The sequence below is a fragment of the Odocoileus virginianus genome, chromosome 9 (genome assembly GCF_023699985.2).
Source record: "Odocoileus virginianus isolate 20LAN1187 ecotype Illinois chromosome 9, Ovbor_1.2, whole genome shotgun sequence".
Taxonomy (NCBI): domain Eukaryota; kingdom Metazoa; phylum Chordata; class Mammalia; order Artiodactyla; family Cervidae; genus Odocoileus; species Odocoileus virginianus.
This window is the reverse complement of record NC_069682.1, coordinates 68,824,170-68,845,099: the sequence shown is the minus strand read 5'-3', so window position 1 is coordinate 68,845,099 and position 20,930 is coordinate 68,824,170. Positions and strand designations below refer to the sequence as shown.

Below are 20,930 nucleotides of genomic sequence, written 5' to 3'. Positions count from 1 at the left end.
TGGGCTGTACAGGAGGACCTTGTTGGTTACCCATTTCAAATATAGCAGTGTTCATCCTTTTTTCTTTTTCCTTTCGGTTGTGTTGGGTCTTTGTTGCCGCACCGGCATTTCTCTAGTTGTGGCGAGTTTTCTACTTGTGGTGCACAAGCTTCTTATTGCAGTGGCTTCTTTTGTGGTGAAGCATGGGCTCTAGGGTGTACAGGCTTCAATAGTTGTGGCTCACAGGCTCCAGAGCACAGGTAAAAGAGTTGTGGTGCACGGGCTTAAATGCTCTGAGGCGCGTGGGATCTTCCCAGATCAGGGATCGAACCCGTGTCGCCAGCATTGGCTGGCAGATTCTTCACCACCGAACCACCAGGGAAGCCCCGTCCCTTTCAATACAGCAAACTTTCCACCTTTGTTCTCCATTTCCCGTCCACCTGTTTACTTCTTCTCACGCACTTCTTCCCATCTAACGCTCACAGGAGTGTGCTGGAGCTGACTCGTGAGGGCTCACAGAGGCATATGACGTTTTTAGGCACTCAGCTGGCTGGTCATTATGCAACATGATCATTACAACTTAAATCATACCAACTTCATGGAATTAATGATATTAAAAACAAAGATGGAAAGTGCTCACTCAACACTTCCTAATTTCTTACTACCTTTTGCTACTATCTATGATCTTGGGAATCTTTACAACTGTAGAAATATGGTAGAAATATGTAATATATAACAGAGGTGACTGCCTTTCTGTTCAAATCTGCATTCAGTGACATCACGCTGGTAGGCTGAAGTATTCATACCACAGAAATAAGTAAATGTAACAAATCAGGTTTTGGTTTATTATCCTATTGATTGTCTAGGCCAGGAGTTGGTCCTGGACCAAATCTGGCCCACTATTTTTGTAAGTAAATTTTATTGCCACACAGTCAGGCCCACTCATTTCATTATCTGTGGCTGCTTTCACATTCCAAGAGCAGTTGAGCAGTTATAACTACATGGCCTGCAAAATTTAACATATTCACTATCTTGCTTCTTAAAGAAGAAATTGCCAACCTCTGGTCTGGAACACCATGGAGGAAATGTTCACTGGTGGTGTTCAGTCACTAAGTCATGTCCGACTCTGCAACCCCACAGACTGCAGCACGCCAGGCTTCCCTGTCCTTCACTATCTCCCCGAGTTTGCTCAAACTCATGTCCACTGAGTTGGTGATGCCATCCAACCATCTATTCCTCTGTCACTTCCTTCTCCTCCTGCCTTCAATCTTTTCCCAGCATCAGGGTCATTTCCAGTGAGTTGACTTTGCACATGAGGTGGCCAAAGCACATGGAGGAAATGTTAATAATGTGGATTAAAGGTAAATGTGTCCTGTCTGTAGCTATTACAGGCAGATCTCACGTTATTTCACTCTACTGCACTTCACAGAGAGTGAGGTTGTTACAAACTGAAGGGATGTGGAAACCCTGTGTTCAGCAAGCCTGTCGGCACCATTTTTCCACCAGCATTTGCTCACCTCATGTCTCTGTGCCTCATTTTGGTAATTTTTGCAATGTTCCAAACCTTTTCACTATTCTACTTGTCATGGTGTTACTTTGGTGTTACTCCTACATCTCACTAAAGGCTCAGATGATGATAAGGGTTTTTTTTTATCAATTAAGTATTTTTAAATTAAGGTATGCACATTTTTTAGATATAGTGCTATTATTGTGCATTTAATAGCGTATAGTATAGTATAACTTTTATATACACTGGGAAACCAAAAGACTCTAGTAATTCACTTTATTGCAGTGGTCTAGAATTGAACTTGCCATATCTCTGAGGTATGCCTATACACTGTAAATAGCCACACACAACCAAAAAATGCTGAGCAAATATACTCCCAGTATTTGAAAACAGTGACAGTAAGCAAGTCGATCAGATCATTGAGAAATGGATTCCAACATCTTCGTTTTTCCACTTTTTCACTATCTTCTTACTCTTTAGTATTAATGAAAACATCAACATTCATATTGGAATGACATCTGTTCATCAATTACAACCATAGGTTGGCTGTGGATGCAAGAGTTAGGCAAAATTTGAGAAAAGTTTACTCTAAGAGTAAACTGGCCCTACAGGATTCACAATAGAGTATTTGTAGAATTTTATTATTTTAGATTTCTTTTGGTAAAAGTTATGATAAACACACATTCACACACACATATACATTGTTTCAGGCAGCCCATTATTGAATCTTTACAAGAACACATACTGTCTCTTCTGCACTAGAATGTAAGTTCCTTGATGGCAGAATTTTTTTTTTATTCCAGCACTTAGAACACACCGGACACACAGCAGATACACATGAACGAGCATGTATGACATGAATGAACAGATGAGCACAGTTGAGAACCAGGTTTCATGGGCTGATTGTCGGACCTTATGTTCCCAGTTCCACCATTCTCCAACTGTGTTGGCCTTGAGTAAATTATTTAATTTCTTTGAACCCTGATTTCTTCATTTAAAAAAGGTGGTGGGAGAATCTTCCTACCTTGCAGGGAGATGGTAACAGTATATGCCTCTGTCTGGCACCTACTAGGTATGTGCACAGACAGGAGTCACCTTCCCACCCTCCACCCCGCCACACACACACTCCTTGGAGACCCAGCCCCGCCACTGTCACACATTTCAGTGACGTCACAGCCCCCTCCCTGGGAGCACCAGCATGAGCACCCTGATGCCCACCTGAGTGTGGGCTGAGCTGGGGGCGGACAGGGCGCAGGTAGGGCCAGGCACCAGGCTCGCGCCGTCTGTCCAGGATGTGCCACAGCTCCAGCATGCATCTGAAGACAAAGAAGAGGCCCAAGAATAGGGTGGTTTCCAAGGTTGGACTTGGGACTGGATCTAGTGGAGGTCTCAACAAAGCATCCAACCACGCCCAGGGTGGGGGTCTTTCCGTCTAGGGGGAGGGGGAAAGGTGAAGGGGGCTCAGGAGAGTCAGAATGGGCTCCCCATTCCCACCCTAGACCAAGGTGACAAAAATCGCAGTCTAGCCAAGCCCAGTGGAGAGGCATTACTGGGCGTTCAGGGGGCTCATCCTGTGTTAGCATTTCCCCCCACCCCGCTCCTTCCCTCTCTCTGTCAGATGCAAGCTAAGGAACCACAGGACAAGATACATCAGCCTATCAGCAAAGTAATCGAGCGGAACCGACTTAAAATGGTGAGACACCCCATTTGGGTGCCCACTAAAGACAGCCTGAGCCCCCACACTGTGCTGCTCAGGGGCTGCCACGAGTGATCCGGAAGGACTCAACGGGCCTCGCCCTGAGCTGAGCTGAGCCAAACTCCAGGTGGGGGTTGGGAGGCTATCCCAAGAAAGCTGAAGCTTCCATGTTTGTTTGATTTTTTTTTTCTGGTTCTTCATCCCTGGCAGGTATTAAAACACTTGTCACTCTTGAAGCTGCTCAAAAGCTCGAATCCTCGGATCCAAGAACTGTATAACCTGGCCAGAAGGTGTTGGAATTCACTGCTCAGGGTTCCAAAGATCCTGGGGATCTCCTCTGGGTGAGCTTGGCCTGCCCATAGCCCCCATCATGGGCCCAATAGCTGTCTTTACTAGGAACAGGCACTGTGCTAAGGAGTTTAGAAACCCTCATTTTGACAAGGCTCTGGGAGAAAGGGAGTCGTTTAGTAGCCCTGTTTTAATGATGGGGAGTTGGGGCTCAAGAGATGCTATAACTTGTTCCATTAACTGAACTGCTAAGTGGCAGAGCTAGGATTTGAAACTGTTCCCAGCTGAAATCAGAGCTGTTGTCATAAGCATGGTCATAATCATCCAGTCATGGTACTACCACCTAGGGCTCTGAGCAAGCGGGCCCCCCCTCCCACCCCTCCCAAGTCATCACCACCCACAGAGTCACCCACAGACTAGTCATCCTGCTGAGGCCAAGATCCCTCCCACTTCACATCGATGCTAAGAAAGCTGACGTTTATAAGGCACCTGCTAAGGGTTTCCCTGATAGCTCAGTTGATACAGAATCTGCCTGCAAGGCAAGAGACCTGGATTTGATTCCTGGGTTGGGAAGATCCCCTGGAGAAGTGAAAGGCTACTCACTCCAGTATTCTGGCCTGGAGAATTCCATGGACTGTATAGACCATGGGGTCACAAAGAGTCGGACACGACTGGGCGACTTTCACTTTCACTCTTCAAGGGCCAGGTACCCTGCAGAGCATTTTCCCAGCTAATCTACTCTCCATAAAAACCCTATTAGGTAGACAGAAATATCTCAGTTTTCAGATGAGGGAACTAAGGCTCTGACAGGACACCTTTCTTGCCCCAAATGACACAGACAGTAAGAGGCAGAAGCAAGTCTGAACCGCAGTGTGTCTCCAAAGCCTGTGTTCTCCAAGCCGCCTTCTGCTTTGCAGGACTTGGTGAGGGTCCTGGGCCTGACACCGGGTGGGCCCCCGACCAGCGGTGGCTGTGACTCTCCTCAGTATTGTCTAACCTTGAGCGCGAGGCCTCTCCCTCCCCACATGCGCTCAGCTAGGACGGGGTGGCCACGGTCGCAGAGGACTTCAGTCTGTGACAGATACCCTTTTGGAAAGTCTAACACCTCTGGTGAACTCCCCACTCCGGTTTCCTCCCTCTAAGTTCCTCCCTCGATACAGGAGATCAGGAAACACCAAGCCCAAAGGGTCAGGATCATCTAGGCCCAGAGTTTTCCAACCCTTTTTACAGCAGCCAGCCCTAACTGGCCCCAAGCCCCAACTGTGTTGTTGAGAGGAAGCTATCCTGCCCCTCCAGAAGTGAGGTGGGATGGGGGGCGGGGGGGGGGGTCACTGGAGCTACTCTAAGATGTCTTGGAACAAGAAAACAATTAAAAAGAAAAAAAAAAACTAGACCAGTCCACTCTGTCAACTGAAATCCAGACAGGCAGAGCCCTAATCTAGGGGCCGATGCAGGTAAGACACGTTTCTAGTGTCCTAACTACTAGCCGTCACCAAAGGCTTTTCTAGCCTTTCACGTCCCTTCTGCCAGCGTTTGTCACTGCGTCCCCTGCCCCCAGGCAAAGGCCTCTGAGTGCTGGAGAAGCTTCTTTCCGGGTTCTCCGTGGCTTTCCTGACCAGCCCCCTGAGGCGGCGGCAGCGCAGCTGTCTCGGGGCTATCGGAGGACCAGAGCCTCGGTCCTATGCTGCTGACCACTGTTCCTCTCCCGGCCAGGTACGACAATGTCTGCGATGAAGTGGAACAAAATAACAAAGCGCTCCAGGAGGAGGCTGGGTGTTCCTACCAGAAACTGGACTCCACGAGCTTCAAGCCCACAGGGGAGCCTGAGGAGTCTGAGGAGTCTGAGGAGCCTGAGGAACGTGAGGAGCCTGAGGAACGTGAGGGGCCGAGGCCCAGGGCACAGGAAGCTACGCCCACACAGAAAGAGGAGCAGATGGAGCCTGAGGCCTCGACGGCATCGCAGGATCACGGCCTGACCACTGGTCCCGGAGCCCAGGCAGGGCAGCCACCCACTGGGGACCCCCGACTCATCTTCCGGAAGACCCCCAAGGACAGAACTCCCATGGAGGGTGCCAAACAGCCAGAAAGAGTGAAACAGCGGGTCTGGTTTGAGGGGCTGCCCACACGAGTCCACCTCCCAGGGCCCCGGGTGATGTGCAGATCCTCCGCCTTGCGCTGGGTCAAGCGCTGCTGCACCCGCTTATGCTCGGCGTCACTGGAGATGCCGATGGTCCATCTGTACAAGGTGTGACACCACCACCGCCAGGCCAGGGTGAAATGCTGGCCCCGAGCTGGGCCCAGAGTCTTGGGGGCTGTGGCTGCCGCTGCTGGGAGGCCCAACCTTCCGCCCAGAGAGGGAAGCCCAGAGAGGTGGAAGCCGTTGACCAAAGCCATGCAGCAGGGCAGTGGGCCTCTCAGGACCCAAGCAGGGACTCCGGGAAGGAGGACACTGGGAACATGGTCCTGAGGCGAGGCACCCGTTGCCTAGAGGCCTGGGAGGGACCAAACTGCTGTGGTTCAGAATCTCGCTGAGAAATGAGTCCAGGGATTTCCAAATGTGGGGGGAAGAGGGGAGAGGGAGAGGTCAAGTAGGGCTCTGCTGCGTCCCATCCCCTCTTCGATCTACACTCTATTGTATTTATTCATGCCTCAAATAACACTTGGACTTCCCTGGGAGCTCGACGGTAGAGTCCCCTGCCAATGCAGGAGACCTGGGTTCAATCCCTGTGTTGGGAGGATCCCCTGGAGGAGGAAATGGCAACCCACTTCAGTACTCTCGCCTGGGAAACATCATGGACAGAGGAGCCTGGTGGGCTATGGTCCATGAGGTCCTAAAGAGTCAGACACCACTTAGGGATTAAAGCACCACCAGCACCACCACCAACCACAAATAGGATTTACTCTGAACAAAAAGTTCCTTAACAAAAGAAATACTTCAGCCCCTTCGCTGAGTTTCCAAGAAAGAAAGAGGGTGAGGGGCCTGGGAGTCCAGCTGAAAGGAGGCCGCCCCATCAGCAAAGCCGGCATCTCCAACGGGCCGGCGCCGCAGCGCCCCGTCCCCGAGCCCTCTCCCTGGCCCGCAGCGCCCCGTCCCCGAGCCCTCTCCCTGGCCCGCCAGCGCCCCCTGGGGGCGGTCTAACTCCCGACTGACGCTGAGGTCTCTGCTCGCAGGTGTGACCTTGGACAGGAGCCCGGGAGCCCGAGGTGTGCGGAGAGCGCGGGAGATGGCACAATCATGGGCCGGGAGGGAAGGGCGGGAGAATTCATGAGTCTACAAATAAAATCTCCTATATGCCACTGGCTCTGCCTGTTTTTCTGGGGCTGGACAGGATGGAGGAAAGTCTCTCCGACAAGGTAAGGGCTGGGGGTGGGGGTGTGAATCACTACTTCAGGGTAATCTCAGTCTATCCCCAGGTCCCTGACGTCAGTGTAGAACCCCGAACAAAGAAGTCAGTGGGCTGTTCCCCTCCCCCACTCCACAAGCCGGCCTCCTGAGCTGGGCACTCCATGAAGTCATAGAAGGGGAACGTTTATTGTGTACTTCCTGGCTGCCCGGTGCCTCACAATGACCCTGCGAGGCTAGGAGAGGAGGAAACCACTCGGCTCGGAGATGGGACGGTCCTGGGAAATGGCACGGTAAGACCTCTAAACCAGGTCTCCCGGCTGCTCCCCATCCACCTCCCGAAGGGGAAAAGGTGCAACACAGCATCCAGCCCGTCAAACATGTGTGTTGTGCCCTGATTATCACGGAGCCGGATGTCAGTAGATGTCAGCTGGAAATGCCAACTGTGCCCCTCCTGGGTCACGGGAAGCACCAGTCAGGCTGGGAATTGGTTTTTTGTCTCACTGCTCCCATGCTACAGACACAGCACGTCCATCCTCCAACCCCACATCCGGTCGGGGTCACCCCCGCTGTCGGTAGGAGCCACAGGGCCCTGAATGTGCCATTAGGGAGAGGAAAACTGAGGGGGCCCAGGCTTTCTCTGGATGAAGACTGTCATCCTCTATCTGCCCCTGGAGGCAGGCAGGCGCCCTCGGGAAAGCAGCAGGGCCACCGAGGGGCACAGAGCCTCCAACCCCACCCCCAGGGAGTCAGGGCAGTGATGGAGACCCGCAGATTGGGAGGGAAGGGGAAGGACAGGAGAGGCTCCCACTGCATCCACAGGTTCACACCCCTCCTCCCCACCGGGGCCCAGCACCGTGACTGAGTATCCCTGGGGTGGGCATCAGCAGAAACCAAGCCACCGCAGACAGCCTGGCATGGGACCACTCTGTACCTCACTGCCCTCCACCTGTGGTCACCAGGTGCAGAGTTACCGTCCCGGGCATCCCGCCCCTCTCCCTCCACACACATTCCATTCCTGCAACCCCCACCTCAAGCTATACACCCACTCAGCCCGCAATCCAGCCTGACTCCTGGGTACTCCCCATTTCGACTCCCTTGCGCAGCATCATCAATCCCATCAACCTTCTACTCAACCTTTCCTCCCAAGTGCCTTCCATTCTGTCAAACTTCAAGTAACCTTCTGCCCAGTGGGCTATCAGCAAGCAATCAGAGCAACGCGCTCCCAAATCAACCAACCAACCCTGGGGGCAAGGGGGGCTATGCTCATCTTCATTCCAACCTTCCCCCAGGGAGCCCCACGTAGGGGATGAAAAGCCCTGAGCCTAGGGAAGATTGGCAACTCCTGCTCTGCCCAACTGGGAGCCAGAGCTGGGCCTGAGTGGCCCATGGGGAGGCCATGGAGTGAACAGACAGGAGCCTGTGTGCCCAGGCTGGCTGGGACCCAGTGTGGCCAGTGCACTGCAGGGGGAGGCAGGATGCAGGCCTCGTGCATGTGAGTAACTCCCAGCAGTTCGCTCCTTGGAGCCTTACCCCTTCTACCTGCTGGCACTTAGGCTCAGGCACCCCGCCTCCGCTGACCCCAAAACCAGGGTCTCCCCACTACCATTCTCCTTTTGCTTGATGACCTCAACCTGAGGCTCCTCTTCAGGGGTCAGTTAGATCCTGATTTGGGCAGGATGCTGCAAATGATCTCAGAGATAAACTGACTACAGGAGAAACGGCTACCCAACAGTTAACTAGGGAAAATTGTTAAGTGTCTGAATTTGTAACAAGTCACGTGATCTCTCAGAGCCTATTTCATCTGTTTATAAAAAGAGGGATACTAACAGCCATTCCAGAGGGCTCTGAGCAAATCAGGCTTGATGTAGCTGAAATTAGCTTGTGGAACGTTGAACGTTTGGCCTTTTTTCCATGCCTCCTTGCCATAATAAAGCCCCAAGGCCAGTACTGGCCCTGTTTCTCACTTATGGGCAGTTGGCTAACTGCCCACCTTTAGGGAACCAGCTGCTTGTTTAAAAAGCCAACCTTATGTTCAAGTTCACAACCTTTTGCTAAAATAGCATCTGGATCCTGGAGGCTGCCCCTCTCCCAATGTGGGCCATGAACTATTTAAACATGATTGGAATATGAAATGGGGACGAGGTTGCTGAGGCAGACAGGCCTGGCTTCTTATCAGCTGTTTGATGCTGAGGAAAAGCTATTTATTCCTAAGCCTCAGTTTCATTGTCTGCAAAATGGGGAAAACAATGGTGCCAACGTCACTGGATTAAGTTAGAAATGTGTCACTTTACGGCGCATGGCACATAGCAGCTCAATACTTTGTTGCTGTACTTACATTATGGGCACAGGCCTGTCCCCCATCTAACAGCCAAGGCTCCGAAGAAAGGGGTCTCCTCTGTAAAATGGGGAGGGGGTCGTGGTGCCTTAATCCTAACCGTTTAGATTCATGAATCACTTCTTACATATCAGGCACAGTGCTTTATATATGACATCTCACTGAACCCTCACAAAAACCCAGGAAGTTCAACCCAGGGAAGGTTAAGTAGCTTGTCCAAGGTCTCACAGCTAGCAATGGGACTCCAGGACTTAACTGGGCACTTCACGGCTGCTCTCTAAAATCTTCTAATATCAGGCCCCTAGAATTCTCCCTGGCTTGGTCAGGTAGGCAGGACAAGGATTAAAGCTCTCTCTCTCTACCCCCTGTCTCAGGGCTGTTTCATCACCCTTTGCTACTTTTCTACAGAAAACCTCAAGCAAGACAATAGCTTTTTAAAAAGTACATATGCACTTTTAATTTGGCCGAGCCACGTCTGTAGCAGCATGTGGGATCTAGTTCCTCCACCAGGGATCAAACCTATGCCCCCTGCCTTGGGAGCATGGAGTCTTAGCCACTGAAACACCAGGGAAGTCCCCCAAGGCAGCAGCTTTGAATTCCCCCTCCACAAGCCCCCTCTCTTTTGGGCCCAGAATTGGCCCCTAATCCCCTGGCCCCTAAGGCTCTCTGGTCCCTTGGCTACATGCTGACTGCCCTCTGGGGATGCCAGGAGGAAACTACCCTGATCCGGGGAGTCACTGAAGACAGTGTCAGACTCACCTTCCAGAGGAAGCTAACCTGTCTCAATTGTCCCTCTCATAGACTCAAGGGGACCTGGAGCTTCCCACCACCCCCCTCCCCCACCCCCACCCCCCACCCCCCGTGCCATTCTGGCCCCCATTTGGCTCTGATCTGGACAGGCCTACCCAGAATGAGGGGTTGGAGGTAGCCTCGGAGTCAGACATCCCTTTCTCCCTTACCACCCTTCTTTCGGGTCATAAACCAGTCTATGAGTACCACTATGTCCTACTTTCCACTTCTCTCTCCAAATAGCTGGAGTTGAGTAGTGAACGGGGAGAAGAATGGGGTGTCTAGCCATCACACCCTACAAAGTCAAGAGCTACACCAACTCAGTGGGGGTGGAGGTAACTTTCTGATCTAGGTATTCTTCTTTATCCTTTGGAAATAAAAACATTTCCGACATCCTCATGCTCACTTGAAAATCTGTGGCCATGTTTAATGTACTGCCTATTAGTTTTTCTTGGAAAACAAGTAATATTTACAATGCTTTTTACATCCTTAGTATTTACAACAATACAGTAGGATGAGAAAGTACAATTACAAAGTACAGATTGTTTAACCAATAAGAATGTAAACATTCTTGACTATTAATGTCTTCAGAATGAGTTTATTAATTAATACCGAAACCCAAATCCTGGTTGGCCAGCTCCTAACATAACCTTGGGCAAGTTCCTTAGTTTCCTCATCTGTAAGACACAGATGGTTTTTCCTACTTCTTCTTTTTTTGTCGGTCACACCAAGCAGCATATGGGACCCTAGTTCCCCAACCAGGGATCAAACCTGTGCCCTCTGCACTGAGAGTGCAGAGTCTTAACCACTGGACCGTCAGGGAAAGTCAGAATACTTCCTCCTTCTGAGGGTTGTTGGGGAGATTCAGTGAGCAAGGAGGCGTACAGCACTTAGTCTACTGTTGGACATCGCTTGTACTCAGGGGATGCTATTACTTCCTCTCTGGAACTTGCCTTGAGACACTGCTTTGTCACTTTAGAATTCATCAACATCTCAGTCAAGTTGCAGCTTAGTCATATATTATTTAAAAAAAAAAAAACAAAAACACATTGGCTCCCCTGACTTCGGGCAGTTTCCAAAAAAGATCCAACTGACACTCTGGGGGCAGAGACCCGTCATATGCGGCACGGCGTCACCAGCCCTTGTGGGAAAGTCCCAAAGATGTGTGCTGCCACAGCTGGGGCAGCCACCACAGCTGGCCACGTGATGTGAGGGCCCTGAGGCTTTCCGCTAAAGGGAGTCACCTGCCTGCAGTCTCTGGCGTCTGGGGGAACCTACCGACGCAGGGGAAGCCAGCTCAGCCCAGTCTCACTTCGTGGACTCCGCAGCCAGGATTAGAGGCCCACTAACAACCCGTTCCCTCCCCGCGTGGCCAGGGCGCCCTGTGCCTGAGGCGCTTCACCCAAGCCTTTGCCCAGCTTCTGCCCGGGCATGTTCACGCTTCAGCTTTCGTCCTGTCAGCCTCCACTTCCTATCCTGCAGGACTGGCAGCCAGGAGGCTGGAAAGGCTTCCGGGGGAGACAGCACAAGTTTCCATCTGCGTAGCCCTAAATCTGAAAGAGGAACTCCGTCAGCTCGCTCAGGGAGGCTGCGGAGGGCCCGCGGGTAGCAGCAGTGGTTTCCGTGAGGAAGTGGGTCTAGACCGGTGCGTTTCACTGGGCACAGTCAGAAATCACTGGCAAGTGGGAAAGGCATCCTGAGTCATGGCGGTTCACCAAGGTGAAGCGGAGAAGGCTACAGGTGGGGCTGGGACACAGGAGTTCCCAGCGCTCCATGTTTTAACCAACTGGAGGAACATTTGGGCTCAAGAAGGAAAAAAAAAAAGGTGGCCTAATAATTCTTTATAGCTCCTGGCTCTAATGAATGTCTGACTGTGCTGACCCCTCCCAGTCCCAAGCATGGCATAAAATAAAGCGCAGGCAGAACCGTGGAAAATACTGTATTTATGAACACAGGAAGGGCAGCTGCAAGCCCCCTCACAGAGGACACTCCACCTCAAAGAAACAGCTTGGTAGCAAATTCCTATCTTCTGTGGTACAATCAAGTACACCTCAAGCTGCAAGGCTGGGCTCCCTGGGTCTGGGCGCGCACGGTTCCCTCCCACTGTGGGATTCCAAATAAGGTGGGAAAACGGAAGTACCGCCAGAACGGAGGTCCTGTGGGAGCCGGAGTGCCCGGTCATTCCTAGAGAACAGGCTATGACGCCAGGTCAAACACGAGACAGGCAGCGATGCTGGGATTCTTCTCTGGGTCCTCCGGCCCACTATGTGGAAAGCCGGCAGCAGCGTGGGGACCCAGTAGAGAGAACCGGAAGACAGTCACGGGGTTCAGGGGTGTGCGCGCATGTGTGCAGCAGGACACCGGCTGTGCGTTTTTTGTTTTTTGTTTTTTTTTTTCCTGCTTGATGCCTCCACCTGCCATTCTCTGCTACTTACTGGGCACCTACATCTCTTTCTGTGGCTCTGGATCCAGAAACCAAGGGTTGTTCCAACTGAACAGCTGCAGTCAGGGCAACGTGGCAAAGGTATGTAATGGCTGTCCCAGGAGGTAAGACAGATGGCTAGAACAGTGGTTTGCTCCGATCAGATATCTTTGATTTTTTTTTTTCCTTTTTAAAATAACAGGCTGGTGACAGGTATGGTGGCTCAAGAGTGACATGGTTCCAATTCTGCTTTCTGACCCTGAAAGAGGTGCCCACGCTGACCTCCCAGACACCAAGGCTTCTGTGGACAGAGGTGTTCTTGCAGCTCTGATCCTGCCCACTACCCACCTTCTTGACGGGGGCCTCACTCTCTCCCCCACACAACCAAGACTTCACATTTCCCGGGTTCCTCTCAGGCCTGGGCTGGACCTCATCTGGTGGTCCGAGCAGCCCAAGGGGTTGGAAGGGTGGTCAAGTGCCCAGCAGGGTGTCCAAAGGACCCGACACTACACACTGGACTTCGGGGCTGAGTTGAGGGGGATCTCCTTGAGCTCCGACCGCATGCATAGGTACTCCCCGATGACAGCCATGAGCGCAATGCACACGGCCTGGACCAGCCACCAGGTCAGCGCCGAGGGGAAACGGGAGCTGTAGAGCCAGCAGCCCAGGAGGTGAAAGAAATGGACAGTGACCGTGAAATCCAGACACTGCTTCCCTCGCCGGATGAAGTACAGCAAGCCCAGGGCACTGTGGGGAGAGGACGGCAGTGAGCTGTCACTGGGTTGTCCTGGCCTTCGGTCAGCTTATCTGGGGGAGTGTGGGGACACAGGATGTCAGCACAGGGGTCAGGAGCAAGCGAGAGAAGTGCGAGGCAGGGGTTACATTGTCAGATGCCCAGAGGAACCCGGCGGGTAGTGCTGAGAGTGAGTCAGGTGGAGGAGGAGGAAGAAGAATGAGCGTGATGATCAGGGCAGCTGCCGCCCAAGGGGCTCCGAGAGACCGGGGAGGGCTGTGGCACCATGAAGCAGACATGTTCCATCTAAAGTGGGGCCCGCAGTGAGACAAACCGCCAGGCTAGAAGGCTGGCCTGGAATCAACTGATCATCCCATTTTCTTAAGAGACACCAGAAATCTAGGTTTTTAATATAAAATATCCTGATTTTCAATTAAGTGGAAAAAAAAATCTTAAACACCCTGCATGGGTTGACAACTGGGTAAGTCAAACAGAACATATCTGGGAGCCAAATCCAGGTCACAATCACCCCACCAGTTTTCAACCTCCAGCGAAAGGTCAAGAACAGCAACATGCAAGGCACTGTTTTAAGTACCTCCTGTGAATGAACTCGTGAAACCCTTACCATTATGAGGTGGGTAATATTATTAGCCTCATTTTACTGGCGAAAAAACTGGGGCTTAGACAGATTAACTTGTCCACAGTCACTAGACTAATGGTGGAGCTGAGAGTCAAAGCCAAGTGAGTCAGCCTCTAGAGCCTAAGCTCTTAATCACTTCACTTCACTTAAACTGCCTCTCAGTCCAAGTCCTCATCATACAAGTGAGGACCGGATGCCCAGAGAGAAGGGAAGGAACCTGGCTAATGGCACATGGGCCAAGAATAGAATCCAGTTCTCCTGACTCCCAGTCCAATCCTCCCCTCACCTCATTCCACATCAGGGAAGTGATCTGAGAGGGAAGCTGTCCCCGGGCAGCATGCACAGAGTGACATAAGAGCTTTCCAGCTAAGTCAGAACAGTGGTGGAAAAAGTCCTACGATGGAGCCAGTCCCAGAATTGGTCTCTGCCACCCACGTTAGTCCACCTCTACCCAGGAGCAAGTGCCAGCCTGTGTCAGGTCCAAATTTAGAAAGTTAGTTCCAGCGCTAAGACCCCAAAAGCTGGACAGGAAAACTGGTGATACTCACCAGGTGAGGGCGTTGAGGACGAAGGACATCGTGGAGAGCCGTCCTGGAGGGGTGGAAAAGCCCAGGATCTGAGGGGGAAATCACAAAGGGAAATATGCTGGAGGAGAAAACTAGCAGAGCCCCAGGCTCCAGGACCCCCCTGCCAGGAACAAACATCCTGCCGAGACCACAGAAGCCAACACACCCCTTCGTCTGTATGGTGGCCTATTTCTAATAAGCTGCTTTTACAGACATCCATCACTGTATCTCACCCGACCCCTCACAGTAGCCAGGAAAGGATCACCATCCTCATTTTACAAAGAAGGAATAAAAACCCAAAGAAGTAACTTGCCCAAAGTGATACAGTAAGTAAACGTAAAAGTTGGAACAGTGTTCAGCAAACTATGGCCCCAGGGGCCAGGCACTTATTTTTGTAAATAAAGTTTTATTGAAACAGTCACACCTATTCACTTCAGTATTGTCCACGGCTGCTTTTGTGCTATGATGGCAGAATTGAGTAGCTGTGACCTAAAATCTTTATCATCTTGCCCTTTACAAAAAGGTCTGTCAACTACTGGTCTAGAATTCAGGTAGTGTGTATGAGACAGCTCTTCAACAAAGCCTCAGATTTCCACATCTCCTCAGGAGGACAGAGGCTCCTGAGAGGATACTACTAGGCAACTGGTGGGTGTGCACCTTCCACCACTATTGTTACAGTACTGTCAAATACCGAACATCTACACTCTTTAAGCATGCAAGAGTGACGTTCATTATCTCATAGTATCCTCACAATAACCTCATACAATTATTATTATTGTTGTCATTACCTTTTTTGGATAATAACTCGCTTACTATTACCTCTTTTTGGATAATAAGTTGCCCAACGGCTACACGGAGGATAAGCAGGGGGAAAGATTCCATCCCAAATCTCCTGGTTCCAAGAACTGGGCTTACTACTACATACCACATCTGCCTCTGTGAAGCTTACACTTCTCTGCCCTCTGTTCCACTTTTGCAAAGCATTTTCTTATTCCCAGGCCCCTCTGGGTCTCATAACATTTTGCTGAGGATTATTTTATTCCGAAAGAGGAAACAGGCTCAGAAAGATGAAGCAACTTGCCCAAAGTCCCACAGCTGGTATGTTTCAGCCTCGGCTGGCCACTAAGCATTTCTGAATTCAAAGCCAGGCTCTGTGTACTGCAGTCCACGGCCTCCCTGCTAGCTGTCTCATGATTTTGCAGACAGGAAAAGTGATGTTCAGAGAGAGAACAATACTTGCCCCAGGTCACACAGCTAGTACGTGTAACTTAAACAGAGGCCTGACTACAAAGTCCGGGCAGTTCCCACCATACCTCCACGAATGTTCTTTTACCCATTCCCCTCGCCGCAATTTGGCACCCGAGATCCTGGGGCTTAGAGAAGTGAAGTCACTTCCTCAGTGTCAGGTGGTCCAGCCAGGTGTAGAGCCTGGTAGTGTCAGACCACCAGGTGAGACCGAAGCGCCGCCCGCGCCAGCCCGGTGATCCTACCTCGGCGTCGAACACCTGGTCCAGCGAGGGGCTGCTGTGCACCAGCCCGTCCACCAGCGCCAGCCACAGGCCCAGCGAGCCGTAATAGACGGTCTGCATGAGGACGATCTGCGACAGGATCAGCAACGGGTCCCACACGTAGCTGCGGAACTGGCCCGCCATGCCGGCCCCCGGGGCCCGGCCGCTGCCCGGGCCCGGGTCAGCGCCGCCGCCGCGCCATGGGCCCCGGGCCGCCCCTGCACCTGCGAGGACACACGCCTGGCCTCAGCCAGCCCGCCGTCACCATGACAACGTCGCCCCGCCCGGGAGGAGGGACTGGGATGGAGGCGGCGAGCCCATTCCGGGAGCGGGAGGGAGGACGGGGCGGACAGACCCATTCCCAGCGTGAGGGGAAACCCTGCCCGTTCCAGCTTGCTCGGGCCCCTCTCGTCCTCGAGCTCCTGTGGGGTTCACTCACCGTTTACGGTCTCGAGGATCCGAAGCGTCCGAGCGCGGCCCAGCCGCACTGACTGGCTACCGAAACGGTGCTGACAGTCAGGACCATGGAGGAGAGGCCCTACCGGCCTAGAGAGGCAAAGGTCCACCGGCTGCAGCTGCTGTAGCGGCTGCGTATGAAGGAAGCGTTTCCGGGGTGGAGGGGGCGGGGCTGAGATTGCGCAGGCGTCGTGCCAAACGAACGTAGGTCAGCCCGGAAATGAACTGCGCACATGCGCGCAAGAAAACAATGAAGGCGAACGGAAGTATGGCAACAGAATGTAGCGCTTGCTTGCCCTCTAGAGGAGAATGTTGAAAAATAGAAAAAAAAGGGCGGCGAAAACAGACGGTTGACTAGTGGCAGAGGGAGAGGGAAAGATGTTTGGGAGTTAACGAAATGATAACGTCCATTCCGTTTTCAGCCTAAACTCCCAACATCATCTTTCTCCTAGTTAAAGGCTAGAATAGCTTGAAATGAACCAGCCAGCAAGTCCACACATGATTTTGCCACTGTTTCTGGTTTATAGATAATTAAAACTAAGGGCCAGAGAAGGAAAGCAACATCACTGTCTCAAAGATATATTAGTGGCAGTTAGAATTCAGGTGAGGATTTCCCTGGTCATCCAGTGGTTAAAACTAGTTCACTGGCCCGGAAACTAAGATCCCATATGAAACATGAAATGGCCAAAATAAAACAAACAAACAAACAAAAAACCTGTTTTAAAATTCAGGTGCTTCCAATACCGCAGCACTGATTTCATGCCCTATTGAGTGTCAGGAAGATGTGTACATGTTAAAATGAGACTGTCCTTGTCCTCAGACCCAACTTAGCTATATTAGAGGACACAGTAGTGGGGGTTTTATAATGCAGATATTCAGTTATAGCTGTATATCCATTTATATTTACAATGGGTGGGGGTGGTGGGGGAGGCCGAGGTTCTGAAGTCATACCTGGAAGCAGATCCTGACGCTGTCTGCGGCCATAACTGTTTCCTCTATAACCTCTTCTGAGTCCAAACAGTGTGGACATTCAGTAAATATTTGCTGAATAAGTCAAGAATAGAGAAAGGGCAACAGCAAGTTTATGAGTCATTTCACTCCTGCCTCAGCCAACCAATCCCCCTTGATTTTCTTGATCGTAGGTTCTCCTCTGGAATGGAAAGAAGGGAAGTAACTGGTTCCAGGAAAAGAATTCAGGTTTTCTAGAGCTTGCCATACTAGCTGGGTGACTAGCAAGTCACGTCCTTCTTTAAACCTCAGCTTCCCTGTTTATGAAATGAGGAGTTAGACAAGATTAATGTTTTCCATCATTTAATCTACCCTCTGCTAATTATTTTCACGTTAAAAAAAAAAACTTTTCAAAGACCCATGTAACTTGCCAATCAGAATTTCTGAACAGCATGTGATAACCATGTTATCACCTTGAGTTGATCCACTTCCAGACAGAGGTAAAGAAACGTGAGACTCTATCAAAAGTAGACATGTGACTTCCCTTATCATTTGGAAATATTGTAAACAGTTCCCTTGGACTCCGGTTTGGAAGTCACTAAGGCTCAAAGATTTCTGAGGTGCTTTCCGGCTCAACTGTTCTTTTAAGCACCTTTTTCAGCTCAACAAATCTCTCTGGTCTATTAATGACTCACATGATCTAGTGCTTCTGAGAAAACATCTTCTGTTTATTAAGTATCCATATGATCTTGTGTTATCGTCATAATTAGAGAAGATATGGGAATTCCCTGGCAGTCCAATGGTTAGGACTCTGCACTTTGACTGCCAAGGGCCTGAGTTTAATCCCAGTTAGGGAACTCATATCCCACAATGGCCATAATAATAATAACAATAATAATATAATCAGAGAAGGTAGATATTATCTCCCACTTTAAAGGTGAGGAAATTGAGGTTCCGAGATGGGATGTGACTCTACCCAGGTCAGAGCTCATAAGAGGTTGAGCTGGGATTCAAATCCAGGACATCTGACTCCAAATACCAAGATACCATTCCAGACTTTAAAAAAAGAAAAAGAGAAAGAAAGGGGACTTCCTTTTTATTGGCACAGTGGATAAGAATCTTCCTGCCAACGCAGGGGACCGGGGTTTGATCCCTGGTCAGGGAAGATTCCACGTGTCTGAGAGCAACTAAGCCTGTGAACCACAACTAATGGCCGTAACTAGTGAGCCTGTGTGCCGCAAGACTGAAGCTGGCTAGCCCTAGAGCCTGTACTTCACAAGAGAAGCCACCATAAAAAGAAGCTTGCACACCTCAACGAAGAGTAGCCCACATTCACTGCAAGTAGAGGAAGCCCATGCACAGCTCCAAAGACCCAGTGCAACCAAAAATAAAGTGAAACAAATAAATAGATAAAAAGAGAAGAAGGAAGGAGACTGTGAAATATGTGATGGGATGGTAGGAAGGGGGAAAAGGAGCAGTGAATCCCTAGGCTTAAGTGGTTCTGGGGTGTGGGGTTAAGAAGAGATTGAAGCAGAGGTACCAGAAAAATGCTTGAGAGATTCAACTTGGTTTTGGTAGGCAGCTTCCTCTTTCTTCTGAGTGCTGGATGGTGTGGCTCTTCCTGAGTCGGGCCCCCTCAAGTGACAACTGGGCCTTCTCCACTCTGTCTCCTCCCATAGAGGGAAGGCCTTCCCTCCCCTTTCTCCTGAAATGGAAAATGAAGCTGGTGTCTGAGTCATCCTTGGGTCCTGGAGCTTACTATTGGGAAACCCCCGTGGACCTGCTGAACAGTCTCTTGCAGTTTTCTTTTCCCTGTAGAATCTCAACTCTTGAATCCCTCCCTCTCCAAGCCCCGGAAACGGGCACCTTCCCAAGTGGTAATTTGGGTATGAGAAGGAAACCAAGAGCTGGGGAAAACCACAGTCATACTATTGGCCAGGCTTCCTGGCTCATTTTGAGAATTTGACTATAGATGGCTTGGAAAAGGAGAATGAGCTTTGGGTTCAGACCACATAGCTTGTGCAAAGGCCCGGCTCACTTGCCACGTGACACTGGGCAAGTCCCATGCTGAGTCTTAGTATCCCAAACTGTCAAATCAAAGGGGGGTGTTGGACTCCAACTTCCAAACACAGTCCATGGCCCTGTGCCATCTGAGTCACCTGAGGGACACATACAGTCAGATCCCCAAGCCTTGCTGCCAACCGAAGTCTGAATCTCCAGAACCTCTAAGAGCTCCCCAGGTGATTCAGAGGTACACTCACATTTGATCATTACACAACGAGATGATCTGTCATTGACCTCAAACTAACTCTTCTGCTAACAGAAAATTATGCTGTGACCTTGCCTTATCCATGGCTCCCTTTGGGCCTCAGGGGTTTTTTTGTCCCCCCACTCCCTCCCCTTAAGTCTGTAATATGGACTAAAATAGCTGATCTCCAAGGACCTTTCCCACACTGCCAAGTTTGTAGTTTCCAAACTTATGAATGAAATGTTAAACTTTTCGGCCAGACGCAGAGTGACAAATAGCCACGAGCTGGAACAAACTGTCCTCTGGGCCCAGAGGAAGAGAGAGCCTCTGGTCACTTGGTCACTGATGTCACTCCCACACTGGGCCCCCACTGTGGGCACCCAAGGATGACTCCTGCTGGGGTCCACTTTCCAGCCCCACCTCTGTCAGTCCTTCGGGAAATGCTCTCCTAGAGGTCTGTGGACCTTGAAACTCTGGTAGTCTTTGAATACTAGGTCTCCTGCTGTCTAGCTGGGTGGCCTTGGGGAAGTTACGTTATCTCTCTGAGTCCCAGCGTCCTCCTCTGTGAAATGGGAGTCCGAATAGCGCTCACGGCTCACGTGCTGGGCTGTCCTTAGAATCAGATGTGTGCCAGGCAGTGTCCCGCTGCCGGATGCGTAGTCAGTGTTCTGTAAACATCAGCGATATTAATTATTGTTATTATTTCTTCCCTTGGAATGTGGAGTGGTAAAAGCTGTTCTCCCAGATTGATGGCAAAGATCTAAGTAGATAACAGACAGAGTGAGCCCCGAGGGAGCCCCGGTGCCTGGCATACAGTAGGAGCTCCGTAAATGTGATACCTTCTCTTTCTAATCCCACCCCACCCCAGACGTCTCCAAGCCCTTCCTTTTCTCCCTTCTTCCTCCCCAAGGCTGCCCTACAGCCCCCGAAGCATGTGATCTTTTTCAGGGAAGATTTGCGGGAAAACACTTCAGGGAGACAAGTGTCTCAGGTTATGCAACTCTGCGCTTGCATATTTTGGAAACTCCACGTGGGAGGCTAGTGTTTGCCTGTCTGTCCTCTGCCTCGGTGATCAACCTGGACTCTGGCCAGTGAGTCAGTCTCTTAGAAGAGAAACCAGAGAGGGCTCGTTCACCACCTGCTTGCTTCTTCTTCTGGATTTGAGAAAGCCTTGTTACCTCCAGGGTTTTAAGGGCTGCATGTGCCTCTGTTGCTGGGGAAGGATGTTTGCTGAGCGCCTACTGTATGCCAGACACTTATATTATCTCATTTAATCTTTGTTTGATTTCCAAAACAGGGCTGTGAACTGTAGAGACAATGAGTAGTCCTACTTAGCAGATGAAGAGCCTGAGGCTGAGAAAAAGGACCCTGTTTACCCAAGACCACACTGCCAGTGACAGTAGAACACAAACTCCAGCCCAGCTCAGCCTGACTCCACACACACCTGTTCCCAGTGCACAATAGAAAGT

The 20,930-nt window shown here is 50.8% G+C and overlaps 2 protein-coding genes across 7 annotated transcripts in view; one reads left to right on the top strand and one right to left on the bottom strand.

Annotated features, from left to right (window-relative positions):
- Positions 1 to 16,525, bottom strand: part of SYS1 (SYS1 golgi trafficking protein) — a 31,615-nt gene extending 15,090 nt beyond the window's left edge. Inside the window, exons 1-4 of one of the 5 annotated variants that reach the window (XM_020911494.2) lie at positions 16,249 to 16,453; positions 15,792 to 16,049; positions 14,284 to 14,351; positions 11,864 to 13,109 (exon numbers count right to left, since the gene is read on the bottom strand). In XM_020911494.2, coding sequence (XP_020767153.1) covers positions 12,869 to 13,109; positions 14,284 to 14,351; positions 15,792 to 15,953 — 471 coding nt within the window. In that variant the 5' untranslated portion in view covers positions 15,954 to 16,049; positions 16,249 to 16,453 and the 3' untranslated portion in view covers positions 11,864 to 12,868. Of the gene's footprint in view, positions 1 to 11,863; positions 13,170 to 14,283; positions 14,352 to 15,791; positions 16,050 to 16,248 lie in introns of those variants that run through there. The other 4 variants (XM_020911492.2, XM_020911497.2, XM_020911496.2 and 1 more) reach the window with 4 other exon arrangements.
- TP53TG5 (TP53 target 5) lies at positions 2,656 to 6,758 on the top strand. Of its 2 annotated transcripts, none has more exons than XM_020911484.2 (5): positions 2,656 to 2,844; positions 3,105 to 3,179; positions 3,393 to 3,523; positions 5,184 to 5,715; positions 6,642 to 6,755. In XM_020911484.2, the coding sequence occupies exons 1-5, from the start codon at positions 2,779 to 2,781 to the stop codon at positions 6,645 to 6,647; spliced, it is 810 nt and encodes a 269-aa protein (XP_020767143.2). In that variant the 5' UTR covers positions 2,656 to 2,778; the 3' UTR covers positions 6,648 to 6,755. The 2 variants fall into 2 exon arrangements, with proteins under 2 accessions (XP_020767143.2, XP_020767144.2); XM_020911485.2 differs by having other exon boundaries at positions 2,783 to 2,872; positions 6,642 to 6,758.
- Positions 16,526 to 20,930: the final 4,405 nt, after the last annotated feature.

Excerpts from the sequence above, each read along its gene's own strand:
- TP53TG5 (XM_020911484.2), top strand. The coding sequence starts at position 2,779 with ATGTGCCACAGCTCCAGCATGCATCTGAAGACAAAGAAGAGGCCCAAG. Across the intron at positions 2,845-3,104 it reads AGAATAGGGTGGTTTCCAAG|ATGCAAGCTAAGGAACCACA; the intron begins GTTGGACTTGGG and ends TCTCTCTGTCAG. Across the intron at positions 3,180-3,392 it reads AGCGGAACCGACTTAAAATG|GTATTAAAACACTTGTCACT; the intron begins GTGAGACACCCC and ends CATCCCTGGCAG.